At 45.4% G+C, this 14,068-nt stretch overlaps 1 protein-coding gene across 3 annotated transcripts in view; it reads left to right on the top strand.

Moving 5' to 3' along the window:
* The first annotated feature begins 9,654 nt into the window (after positions 1-9,654).
* Positions 9,655-14,068, top strand: part of LOC144014762 (vitamin D3 receptor A) — a 78,671-nt gene continuing 74,257 nt past the window's right edge. The window contains exons 1-2 of one of the 3 annotated variants that reach the window (XM_077514992.1): positions 9,671-9,807; positions 10,554-10,717. Coding sequence is in view for 1 of the 3 variants with exons in the window: in XM_077514991.1 (XP_077371117.1) it covers positions 9,693-9,807 (115 nt within the window). In the remaining 2 variants the exon portion in view is untranslated. Of the gene's footprint in view, positions 9,808-10,069; positions 10,314-10,553; positions 10,718-14,068 lie in introns of those variants that run through there. The other 2 variants (XM_077514994.1, XM_077514991.1) reach the window with 2 other exon arrangements.

Genomic DNA, 14,068 nt, shown 5'->3' with positions numbered 1-14,068 from the left:
TGTGTAAATATTTATTTGAAAGTCTCTCGTGGTGTCTGACGCTAATTTTTGCTCGCTGATCAATAGGGTATTCCATTTATTGCTAGCATTAACCCGAAGATGAACCTAAAATGAATTATCTATTGTACAGCATTTAAAAATAAATTGTGTGTAATTATTTTATTAACGTACTTAATTAAACAGTAAATTCCAACCTTTGTCACATGCTTGCTGCAAGCAACATGGTGCATACAGAATGCATTCACACACGCACGCAGGACTTTGCATATTGTCACACTCTTAAATGATCACCTTTTTTTTTTTTTTTCCAAAAATTATTTTCGCCTAAATCATCTCCTCATGATGCAAATGGTTATTTTTTTGTGTTTCCTGAAAAATCCGAAAAAATTACTTCAGCGATTATTTTAAGAAGGTGTCAATATACAACCGCATTGTTCGCAACATTCATCAATTTTCTTTCATTCTGTTTTTATGATCGTGAGAGGCCAATATCGAAACCATGATTCGAGCTACAAGCTTGATTGTGTTTATGATTTTTTTTCTTTTTAAAACTTTGTATTCATAACTTTTATAAATGTGTGTTGGTGTCTTGAAAAATTTGGGCGCATCCTGGAATGAATGAGTGTCTGAAGCTAATCAATCAATCAATCAATCAATCAATCAATGTTTGGACCATCTTTTGTTTTGCAGAAATAATTGCTCAAAATGACAATGTTTGCATTTGGAATGTGGGAGTTATGTTTTAGTAATTATAGAACAAAACATAAATGTTAATTTTACTGAAAATTTTACATAGAAATGCAAAATTAGAGAAACTGTCAATTTTGAATCTTAAAGGACCTATAGCGTGTTGACAATCAAAATTTTACTTTTTTTTTTTTGCTGAAGAAAATGAAACTGACCACCATTTTCAAAAATATCAATCTGTTTTAGAGCAATCTGTAAATAGCTAATTACCCTTGGAACACCGCTTTTACGTCACCAAAATCAATACGCCCCGCCACGTCTTCATGTGATGTGACATCATGAACAGAAATAGAGAAAATTAAGACAGTCTAATACATTTCATTGTCCCAAAATATAAATGAAAGTATTTTCTTATGCCCATTTCAACCTCTAAAAATGTCATGATAACCTTCTCTATAGGCGTTCACTGTATGGAGAATGAAGAATGAGCAGCTTACAGTAATTTTCTGTCTGTATTTCTTTCATAATAATAAAAAACAATAAATGTGTTTTATAGTGCCTTCATCCAGCCTTTTTTCCACATTTCTCTTAACCAACACACCCCATTCACGATCAGGATCGTTAGCAGGCTTCTGCAAAGCTTGCTGATGAGCTGATCATTAGATTCAGCTGCGTTGAAGGAGGGAGACATGGAAAACAGGCTGGATCGGGGCTCTCGAGGACTGGACTTGGGCACCATTGCTTTACAGTGTTGAGTGAGTGTCCGTATCCTGTCTCCGTGCCATGGTCGACCACAGACACAAGACGCTGTTCACTGTCGCCAGGATGCCAACAATCCCCTGCGGAGCCTTGATGGACGGCGACCACAGCCCTTGTACAGAGATGATTATCTTCACGCAAGATAATGTCCAATATCCGAGGGATTTTTAGGCATCATATATCCCCCCCCCCCCATTTTACTTTAGTTACTATTTTAAAACACTGCATCTTGACAAGAATACCATAGTGTCAGTCTGACACTGTAGAAACAAAAGGCATGCCAGAGAGTTCTTGTCTATCATTTCCGGTGTACACGTGGGCACACACCACAGCCTCGCCATGTCATTGAGGACACCCAGCAGCCTCTCTTTCTTTGGCGGGATTTATTTACCTCCAGTTATCAACAAAAGGGAAAAAGAAGGAATTGGACAGCTCGAAGCAAAACAAGGGTAACAACATAACACTCCATGAAGAAGTCATACTAGCAATGTAGCAGCCGTAGCTTTAGTAATACTTATTTGCTGTGCACGTTTTTATAGTGCACATCTCCTGCATATTCACATTAGTGCAGGTTTGATGTTAGTCAGAGACTTAAGGGTGAGGTGAGGCTACATACAACTCAGTGCAAACTCCTCCCTTAATTTTTTAATATACATTTACTTGGTGTCCCCGAAGTCCGCTTTAAAAAGAAATAGATCAGGCAGGGCATCCAGGGTAAAAACTGTGCCAACAAATCATGCGAACAAGTCATGCATCATTCTGCGTAGCCTGTGATAGCAAATTATGTGCATCGCAACTTCAGGTTTGTTGCTATAAATAAACTGAAAATGGTCACTTTCAAAACCATTGAAACACCCAAAGTTTTGTTGTTACCACTCGTATATTATAAGTATTGTATTGGAACAAGCCGTTTTTACCCGCCCTGATTTCAAAAGTAAGTTATTTATCATTTTGTTGTCACCTACATTTGGGATCATAACAGCCCCCCGAAGGACACCTTAAACATGTGGCCCGTGACAAAAATGAGTTTGACACCACTGGTCTATAAGAAGTATTGTGAATTACTGTAATGCTATAGTCTCCGGGTCGAGTCCAGGCTCGGACCTTCCTGGGTGGAGTTTGCATGTTCTCCCCGTGCCCGCGTGGGTCTTCTCCGGGTACTCCGGTCTCCTCCCACATTCCAAAGACATGCATGGCAGGTTAATTGGGCGTTCCAAATTGTCCCTAGGTGTGCATGTGAGTGTGGATGGTTGTTCGTCTCTGTGTGCCCTGCGATTGGTTGGCAACCAGTCCAGGGTGTCCCCTGCCTACTGCCCAGAGCCAGCTGAGATAGGCGCCAGCAGCCCCCGCGACCCTTGTGAGGAATAAAGCGGTCAAGAAAATGGATGGATGTAATGCTATATAGTTTAAATACATCCAAGCATTTTCTGTTGGAATCAATCCATTGATCTATCTACTTTCCATAGCGATGGGCATCATTAGGATTATAGTGGTGCCTGCCCCACCTACACTAACCACCAGTCAATCAAAAATGTAGTAATAAACAAACCAATACATACATAAATGCATAATAAAAATAATATATAAATAAATCGACTTTTGTGAATACTAATATCACCTTTGTGTGTCTTTATGTCCTAACAGGAGTTGTCATGTTTGACAAGACAAGGAGAGGTAGGACTCAGACGCAGGATTGAGGTAGGCCACCAAGGCAACAGGTTTATTTCCGGCCAACAGCTGTCTCCTCTCAAATTGAGAGGAGAACGGGGAGTCAAAAAAGTGGAGAACAAAAGGCGCTCCGCTAGGGAGGAAAAAGGGCTCAAGGCACAAGGGGTAACTAAAGGCGCTCCACTGGGGAGGAAAAGGCACAAAAACAAGGCAAAAAGACAAGGCAACGTGAACAAGGTCATGAGGACTGTGGGACGCTTCCATGCACTGAACTGTGACACTTTGGCACGGAGGGGAGAATGCAGATGGCTTTTATTGTGTGTCTTGATTGGTGGCAGGTGGTGGTAATCATGGGCGGGGACCGGTAATTAGGGAGCGGCAGGAAGGGCAAGTGACCTGGGGTGAGAGGAGAGTTAGAATTTTCAAAATAAAACGGGAAACATGGACACAAAAATAAAAGCATGGGCCGTCACGCCGGTGGCGACGTGACAGTACCCCCCCCTCAACGGCCGGCTCTTGACGGCCCAGGAATGTCAGGGTGCTCCTCGTAAAATTCATCAATGAGGGAGGGATCTACGATGAACCGGGAGGGGACCCATTGCCTTTCCTCCGGGCCGTATCCCTCCCAGTCAACCAGGTACTGTCTCCCGCGGCCCCGATTACGAACATCTAAAAGTTTTCTGACCTTGTAAACGGGGCCACCTTCAATCATCTCTGGGGGGGGGGTTGGTCGGGTTCGGAGGGCACAAGTGGGCTTTCGTGGACAGGCTTGACTTGACTGACATGGAACGTGGGATGGACTCTGAGGGATCTTGGCAGGCGGAGTCGAACGGCGGCAGGACCTATGGACTTGGTTACTGGAAAAGGCCCCACAAATCGCGGGGCCAGCTTTGGACATGGTACCTTGAGTCTAAGGTGTTTGGCAGACAGCCACACCCGTTGGCCTGGGCGGTTTTCGGGTGCCGGTCTCCTTTTCCGGTCGGTGGCCCTCTTCACCCGGTCTCCCTGGCGTTGAAGCGCCATCCGGGCCGCCGACCAGACTTTGTGGCACCGACGGATCATGGTCTGGACAGAGGGGACCGTTGCCTCCTCTTCCAGCTCGGCGAAGAATGGGGGATCGTAGCCGTGGACGCATTTAAACGGGGTGAGACCTGTGGCAGATGTGGACAAAGAGTTGTGTGCGAGCTCGACCCATACAAGATACTTGCTCCAGGTTGTCGGGTTCTGGGAGACGAGGCCTCGGAGATCGGTTTCGAGCTGCTGGTTTAGTCGTTCTGCCTGCCCATTGGCCTCAGGATGGTACCCAGAAGTCAGGTTGGCTTTGGCACCTAGGGCTTTACAAAATTGTGTCCAGAATCGGGAGACGAACTGTGGTCCACGGTCGGAGACGATGTGCAGTGGAAATCCATAGAACCGGAAAATGTGGTGAATCATGATATCTGCGGTGGTTTTGGCGGATGGGAGCTTGGATAGTGGGATGAAGCGAACCATTTTAGAGAATCTGTCAACAACGGTGAGGATCGTGGTTTTACCATGAGATGGGGGCAGTCCGGTTACGAAGTTCAATGATATTTCCGCCCATGGTCTGGATGGGATTGGTAATGGCTGGAGAAGACCCATCCGGGACTGATTTGACGTCTTGTTGCGGGCACAAGTCGGACAGGCAGCTACGTAATCTTTTATCGTGGTTTCCATTGCCGGCCACCAGAATCTCCGGGCGACAGCATACATGGTCCTGCGAACTCCAGGATGACAAAATAGTCGTGATGTGTGGGCCCAGTGTATTACCTGGGACCTCAGCTCCTCAGGCACAAAGAGCCGACGTGGGGGGCATGTCGTGGGAGGAGTAACATTTCGCAGCGCCTCTTTGACATCGTCTTCGATTTGCCATCTCATTGCCCCGACTATGCAGTCACGGGGCAGAATTGTCTCGGGCTCAGTCTCCAATGGCTCGGACTCGTGGACTCTGGATAAAGCGTCAGCCTTGACGTTTTTACTGCCTGGTCTGTAAGTCAGAGAAAATACGAAGCGGTTAAAAAACAAAGACCATCTGGCCTGTCGAGGGTTGAGTCTCTTGGCCTGGCGTAAGTACTCCAGGTTTCGATGGTCGGTGCAGATCACGAAGGGGTGTTCGGCTCCTTCCAACCAGTGTCTCCACTCTTCGAGAGCCACCTTTACTGCTAGCAACTCCCGATCTCCGACCGAGTAGTTGCGTTCTGCTTTAGATAGCTTCCGTGATAGGAAGGCGCAGGGATGTGTCTTGCCGTCCTCTTGACATCGCTGGGACAGTACTGCCCCAATCCCAATACTGGAGGCGATCCACCTCCACCACGAACTGGCGTTTGGGGTCAGGGACTTTGAGGATTGGGGTATTGGTGAAGCGAACTTTTAAGTCCTTAAATGCTCTTTCGGCATCCGGGTTCCACATGAATCGAACCTGTGGGGAGGTCAAGGCGTGCAGGGCGGCAATGGTGCTGAAGTTTCTGATGAATCGATGGTAAAAGTTGGCGAATCCGAGGAACTGCTGAACTTTTTTCCGTGAGTCCGGCGTGGGCCAATCTCGCACGGCACTGACCTTGTCTGCATCCATCTCCACCCTTCCGGGTGAAACGACAAATCCCAAGAAGGAGATGGTGTTGACGTGGAACAGGCTCTTTTCCGCTTTCACGTAAAGCTGATGATCCAGCAGACGTTGCAAGACTAGGCTCACGTGGTCTTGATGGCTTTCTTGGTCAGGAGAGTAGATCAGGATATCATCTAGGTATACGTACACAAAATGGTCAATGAAATCCTTGAGTACTTCATTTATCATGGCCTGGAAGACTGCTGGAGCGTTCGTGAGGCCGAAAGGCATGACCAGGTACTCGTAATGTCCCCGGGGAGTGTTAAAACCAGTCTTCCATTCATCTCCCTCGCGGATCCGGATGAGGTGATAGGCGTTCCGGAGATCGAGCTTTGTGAAGATCTTAGCCTGTTGCAGCTGATCGAACACAGAGGACATCAAGGGCAATGGGTACCGGTTCTTAACCGTGATGTCATTCAAGGGATCAATGCATGGGCGTAGGGATCCATCCTTTTTACTCATGAAGAAGAAGCCTGCTCTAGCAGGCGAGGAAGACTGTCGGATGAGGCCGGCTTTCAAGGAGTCGTCAATGTAGGTGTTCATGGCCTGGTGTTCGGGTCCTGAGACCGAGTACAGTCTCCCCTTGGGGATGGTTGATCCGGGGATCAAATCAATCGGGCAGTCATACGGTCGGTGTGGAGGAAGAGTCATGGCCTTGGTCTTACTGAATACCTCCCGCAGGTGGTGGTAGCAGGAGGGAACGGTGTGCAGGTTCGGGTATTCATCTTGAGCAGGTGGGGCGAGAGACACCTGGTGAACCTGGGCTGTGGTGTTCTGGGGTGCGGGTTGTTCCAATCCGTGAATGCTGCATTCTTTTCCCCACTCCAGTATGATTCCCGAGTTCCAGTCGATTCTGGGGTTATGTAGATGCAGCCAAGGGTGACCCAGAACCAAAGTGGGGGATGAAGCATGGAAAACGTGGAAACGGAGAGTCTCGATGTGCTGTCCGATTCGTACTCTCAGGGGTTCGGTGATGTGGGTGATCCTGAAGAGCTCCTTGCCATTCAACGCTCTAGCCTGGATGGTCAGGGGAAGGGGTTCGGTGGTGGCTCGTATTTGCTTTACGAGCTCCCAGTCCATGAGGCTCTCATCGGAGCCGGAGTCGATGAGGGCTGACAGATCTGTAGTGAGATTGCGGTGTGTTATCTGAATTTGCGTGAGCCTGTGGTTCTTGTCGGGTCGGGGTGACGGGGAACTCACCGGTGAGCCGCCCTTCGCGGTGCAGGTTCCCACCAGGTGGCCAAGATCACCACAATAGAAGCAATGGCCTTCTTGACGGCGACGCTGTCGCTCCTCGGGCGTTAGCCGAGCCCTTCCAAGTTGCATGGGTTCCTCTCTGGTGTGACCCACCTCCCCTGATTCCGGTCGGGGAAGGAAGATGGGCTGTGGCCTTCTTGTCACCAGTGGCCGGGACCAGGAGGTGGGTTCCTCCCTCCTTCGGAGTCCGCCGATCTTAGTCAGTTCCTGGCGACGATGATCGGTGCGGATCGCGAGGGAAATCAAAGCGTCCAAGTCCGTGGGAAGTTCTACGGGGATCAGGAGTTCTTGAATGGCAGGTGAGAGTCCTTTCAGGAAGTGATCATGTAGCGCTATGGCGTTCCAGCCACTGTTCGTTGCCAAGGTGCGAAAGCGGATTGCGTAATCGCTGACGGGTTCTTTGCCTCGAAGCCGGCTCAAAGCTCGTGCCTTCTCTCGGTCGTGTTCTCGGGATCGAAGACTTGGCGCAAGGCGACTTGAAAGTCCTGTACGCTTTGACAGACCGAGGAACCCCTGGCCCATTCCGCGGTTGCCCATGCTTTGGCCCGTCCAGTCAGGTGAGAAACCATGAAGGCCACCCGGGACCGGGCTGTGGGGAATGCCTGTGGTAAGTGTTCAAAGTGGATATCACATTCCGTGAGGAAAGTCTGACAGCGTCCGGGTTCACCGGAGTATCGTTCTGGGGAGGCCAGTCTTAATCCTACCCCGGTGAATGACGTGGTCGGGACGGAGAATTCAGGATGGGGAAGATGTCCGGTGGGGGCTGGCGCTCGACGCCGCGTGAGGCTCACCAGCTCGTGGACCAGGCTGGACAATTGCCCCAGCTGGGACATCATGGCCTGTTGGATCCAGTCCTGGTTGTCAAGCCGGGCCTCCTGGCTCTGCAGTGTAGCCTCCACCTTGCCTGCTGGGTCCATGCTAGCCGAAGTGTACTGGCAAAACAAGGAGAGGTAGGACTCAGACGCAGGATTGAGGTAGGCCACCAAGGCAACAGGTTTATTTCCGGCCAACAGCTGTCTCCTCTCAAACTGAGAGGAGAACGGGGAGTCAAAAAAGTGGAGAACAAAAGGCACTCCACTAGGGAGGAAAAAACAGGCAAAAGGTACTGGGGACAACAAAAGGCGCTCCGCTAGGGAGGAAAAAGGGCTCAAGGCACAAGGGGTAACTAAAGGCTCTCCACTGGGGAGGAAAAGGCACAAAAACAAGGCAAAAAGACAAGGCACCATGAACAAGGTCATGAGGACTGTGGGCCGCTTCCATGCACAGAACTGTGACACTTCGGCACGGAGGGGAGAATGCAGATGGCTTTTATTGTGTGTCTTGATTGGTGGCAGGTGGTGGTAATCATGGGCGGGGACCGGTAATTAGGGAGCGGCAGGAAGGGCAAGTGACCTGGGGTGAGAGGAGAGTTAGAATTTTCAAAATAAAACGGGAAACATGGACACAAAAATAAAAGCATGGGCCGTCACGCCGGTGGCGGCGTGACAATGTTATTGTGCATCCAGCCAGTTTGCTTGTCAGCCACACTTTAAACTTCAATTATTAACACATGTATGTGACACAACAGCTAGCTTCTTTCAGTCCACTTCAAACAGAGGACAGTAATGCTGTACCTGGAATGTATCTGTACTTTCCATCCATCCATCCATTTTCTTGACCGCTTATTCCTCACAAGGGTCGCGGGGGGTGCTGGCGCCTATCTCAGCTGGCTCTGGGCAGTAGGCGGGGGACACCCTGGACTGGTTGCCAGCCAATTGCAGGGCACCTATTTCAGTTGGCACGGGGCTTATCTGTACTTTCGTAGCTAGAAAAACTTCACGACAACAGCAGAAACAGTGGGGTATGATTAAATGCAGCAAAAAAATAAAAAATAACGAATGGTAGTGATAATATTTTGTTGGTCTTAAATAGTAGAAGATACTTGTGGATATTCTTATTTATTATTATTATTATTATTATTATTATTATTATTATTATTATTATTATTATTATTATTATTAATTTCATTCCCAATTGCATTGAATTAATCACAACTGGATGCAAAATGTTCCACATAAACCAGGTTTAAGCCATTTTTGTTGTTACAATATAATGTTCAAACCAAGTGCTGTTTGGTTGTACAGTTTTCAGGCTTGTTTGAAAAGGACACAAATATAATAATCTGTCAAATTCTAGAGGTGCTGTGGTTCAATTTACAGACGCTTGAGCACTCCAAAATGATTTTGAAACCTCGTGGATGCACACTCTTGTACATATTGGTCACTACACCCTACTATCAGTTTCCAGCATTTGCTAGGACAGCGAGGGTATGCTGGAAATTTCATACATTATGTATAGGTGAATCATAAATAATTTATTTGGGCAATGCAGTTGAAACACTGTACATTAAACAGATACAATTCAACACTGTTGATAAAAACAAATAAAACCTCATGCGCACATGTGATACTATTTCTGCATAAAGAAATTAATTGTTCTGATATATCAATTTAATTAAAGACGGCATTATTGTCATTAAATGATGATGAATGATCTTTTTGTCTCGGATTGTTTACCCAAAACGTTAGTGACGTCACGACACACCTCTATATGGTCGGGAGACAGCTGGCGACACAACATAGCTTGATGAGCGGTCTTTCGACCAATGAGAGAAGAGCTCGTTTGCGAGTGAAGAACCGTGATTGGACGCTGGGGGATTATGGATATGTATAGATATGTCGTGTGGCTCTACACAGGGGGCGGGACACTGGAGAGCGCTTGTCCAGCTACGTTGATCCAAGACTGGACTAATGCGCCGTTTCGTAAGGACAAATGTAAGTTGTTTTGCACTTTTAAGCGACGTTTGCAGTGTCCGGAGAAGTGTTTTAACGCTCAAAGAGCATTGGCGTTTAATTCTTTTGTCATTTCGGTTCTGTTTAAAAGTAGCTTTCGGGCTAGGCAAAAGTGTTGCTAGCTGCTGTTACCGCTGTCTTTAGGGGGCTGCTATATTTTGACACGCCGTTCACAGGGACAATGCACGCAGCCAGTTAGGGTGTAATGTCACTGCCGGGTGGTCGTTTCACTGCCCTGACGCTCTCGCTAAAGACGTGACGTGCGTGACATTTGCTCGGACTGCACTGTTGTTATTGCTAGCCCCAAGGGACGAGCGAATCCGGTTGACGTCCGTCTGTGGCGCGCATACGCGTGCGTCCTCCTTGGCGTCTTTTGGCCACGACGACGTATTTCAACTTTGAGGCACCGCGACGGAACGGTGCGAGCATTCTTTTGAATTCGGCTGGGGAGTTCGACCGCTACTACGCCGCGTGATATTATGTCAAAGGTGAAGTGTTGCATCATGTGCAACTTCTTTTCCCTGAACGTGTCACGATACTTGTGTGTGTGTGTGTGTGGTTATTTTACGTGTTAAAAGCATGCATGTTAAAATCTCAGGATCAAGGGGGCGTCATCGGGGCTAAAGTGACTGCGCCTCCCCACCCTCACCCGATCCCCTGTCTCCCCTCCCTGTTGACTGACCGTTACTCTGCCTGATTCACTCCCCCGTTTTCTTCTCTGTTGACAGTTTGGTTTAATACCAAGGAAAAGTTTTTCACCGAGGAGAATTCCTTAAGCCATTGCCTTCAGCTGGCTCGGAAAATTTGGCCACCACATTTTTGCTCCCTTCCTCTTTTTCATCTTCTTCCTCTGCTACCACTGCACAGAGCGAACGTTGATATGCCACATCAGGTAAGGGAAATCTCGCTTACACGCACGCGCACACACGTTTGCTGGGTTTATAGTGCACGCTGCTTTGACGCACATGGTCCCAACAGCATCACGCAGCCGAGCCTTCTTTCTTTGTTTCCATGCTGAAGGGAGAGCCCCGCGTGGTATTTCGCATTGCAGATACACACTCGTCCAATTTCCAGCACACGCTAGGCCAGTGCTGTGTTGTGTGTGTGTGTGTGTGTGTGTGTGTACCTAGCCCGAGTGTTATTGTTGTGTTGCTTCCCTTCACATTCCACACTTGTGTGCGCGCGCGCGTGCAGCAGGGCTGAACCGCGAGTCTGCAAATGAGAAACACTACCAGTAACAACCAGCTGCGCGGTTGCAATTGTGATTCGAACGTGTGAAGAAAATAAAGGGGTGTTGCTGCTAGACAACAGGCACATTGCGCATGGACGTGAGCGGAATAGGTTGACATGACAATACCCTTTTTAGATTAAATCTATTCTCATAAGAGTCAAAATTGTCGTCATGGTCAGGACACTTGTTGTTATGATTACATCGACTTCAATGCATACGTGAGTCGGCAAAGTATTCCACCCAGCATTTAAATAATTGAAAATCCTTTACAGTAATATTTGTCGCACAAATTCCACTGTTTCCCTAAAATTGGTTAATTAAAACACATTTCATTATGAACTCCTGGCTCCTGCATATATCTCATTAAATAAACGACCTTTTCTAAATGCAGCTGTGTGAAAAATTGAGACCCCCCCCCCCCTCCAAAAAAAAAATAAAAAATCATTTTATGCACATAAATTCTAATATTGCCATTGTTGAACAAAACAGAAATAGTCATTTTTTTTCCCTTATACACATTCCAATTAATAGCAAAGTCAGAGAAAATTATAGTTTTTCAGTGGTCTCTCAATATTTGACAAATAAATATGATTTTCAGGAGCAATAGTCAGCATTGGACGTAAATCTTTTTTGGCTCATTATGCCCAGTCTATTTCTCTAAGTTCATCTCTTCACCAGTTGATGGGTGGGGGTCGGAGGTGTAAGTTATGATTAGATCTGCCAAAGAGGTTCGCTTTTTATCACTGTTTTCTTAGTACAAAACTCATATTGTTGTATATTTGTTTTCCCTCTGACGCATTTATTCTTTTATTTCAATATGGTTTTATTGTTTTTCACACAAAAATGTTGTCATGAACATTTGGAACAACCTGAATATTAACATACATTAACAAATATATCTTCCTCAATAACATTATAACACACAGGCGCACCTATTTACAATAACCATTTCTACAATACAATTCAAAACATGTTCAAACAACAAAAGATAAGGGAAAGTAAAAAACGGAAGAAGAAAGAAAAGGAAAATACATAAAGACAAGGAAAAGAGTGAGAGTGGGCTATTGTTCCAATGAGTTTGCATCAAATATATCACTATAGTAATCCAGGAAGGGTTGCCATATAATTTGAAAATTCTCCTTTTGCACCGTGGTTCTAATTTTTCCCAGTTGGAGAAAGGACATGGTCTCAGTCACCCAGCGAGAGTGTTTTGGAGGTAGTGGAGATTTCCAATGTAAAAGAATCAAACGGTGAGCAAGTAATGAAGAAAACGCAATCAACTGAGACTGACCCTTTGAAACTCCTTTTACTTGTACAACGCCAAATATTGCAGTAATTGGATCAGGGTCGATCCTTTTTCTACAAATGTAGGAAAATGTATCAAAAAAAAATTCAGACCAAAACTTCTGTAAATTTGGACAAGACCAAAACATGTGTGCCAAGGATGCTGCAGCTTGTTTACAAGTAGGATCGACATTTTGGCTAGTTTAGTCCTTGAATAATGCAATCGGTTAAGAACTTTAAATTGTATTAGTCCATGTTTGACACAAATGGATGACATATGTATTTTATTGATGGCTCTTTGCCAAATTTCATCAGTGAAGTTTAAATTCAAATCACCTTCCCACTGGGTTTTCAGGGGAGGAAGTGATGGACAATTGATGCTATGGATAATTTTATACAACCGGGACACACCACCCGTTTGTCTAAGATTTAATGTTAGACATTTTTTTTGAAGGGGCTGCAATCTGGTGCAAGCGGAAATGATGAAAACTGAGTGCGAACAAAGCCACGAACCTGGAGATATCGGGAAAAAAATGGGATCTTGGTATGTTGAGTTTTGTAATTAGTTGTTCAAAAGTTGCCGTCCAAAAATAGGTTTCCCACACATTTCACACCTTGTCTGGCCCAGGTTAAAAAAGCAGTATCAATCAATGATGGTTTGAACGCTACATTTTTAATTAGGGGCATGGATATCAAGGAATGCGTAAGTTGAAAGTGTTTGCGAAACTGGGTCCAAATACGAAGGCTGGATCTAACAATTAAATTATTTGAATGTTCACCCACTCTCAATGGGAGGGAGGCACACTACAGCGATGCCAGAGAGACTGAAGGGCAGTCATGTTGTTCCATTAATAACCAGCTTGGCCCGTCCCCATTCACACTCAAATTATACCAGTAAGCCAGTTTAAAGATATTAGCAGCCCAGTAATAATGTAAGAAATTTGGTAGTCCCAGTCCACCCTCTTCTCAAGAACTGCTTTCCGAGCTGAGGCATTTATTAGGGGTATGCCAATACATTGATTATTAGATTCATCGAGGTTTGACACGTGACGATTAGATTATGATTCATAAATGTTGAAAAAGGATTATTTTCCATAATAATTTAATGACAGAAACACTACCCCAGCTTGCGGAATGAAAGTGAAAGACACGTCTGCCGCCCGGACACTTAAAGGAACGCACATTTTGAGGATAGAGGCAGCGGAATTAAAAGCTAGCGTTTGGTAGCATTTCTGTTTTAATTATGATTAATGATTACGTCATTAAATTATTATGGAAAATAATAATTCTTTTAATATATTTAAAAAAATGATTACTTTCCATAATAATTTAATGACGGAACACTACCACTGCTAAAAGTACAGAAATCTGTGAAAACACAAAGTATTTTGATTAAAAGAAGTCTTATTTATTTCTAAAGGCACTTTATGTTTAATATTTTCCAGAAAATGTGGAATTCATTCTACCAGAGTAAATCTTATTTTATTGTAATAGAAAAATCTATTGTTGAAAAGTACTGTCTTTGAAAAAATTGTTTTTGCACCTTCTTATGAAAAAGAGCAGCTTAAGGGTAGCTTTGTGTTGTATGGTCATCGTTTCCATCGTTCCTGTTGGATCATTTGGTGATTGGAAATAAAAAGTAATGGACATAAATTGGTTTGGCTACTTTAATTACCGTATTTTCCGCACTATAAGGCGCACCTAAAAGCCTTCAATATTTTCAGAAGC

The sequence above is a fragment of the Festucalex cinctus genome, chromosome 2, assembly GCF_051991245.1.
Source record: "Festucalex cinctus isolate MCC-2025b chromosome 2, RoL_Fcin_1.0, whole genome shotgun sequence".
NCBI classification, from domain to species: Eukaryota; Metazoa; Chordata; class Actinopteri; order Syngnathiformes; family Syngnathidae; genus Festucalex; species Festucalex cinctus.
This window is presented reverse-complemented; position numbering and strand designations above follow the sequence as displayed.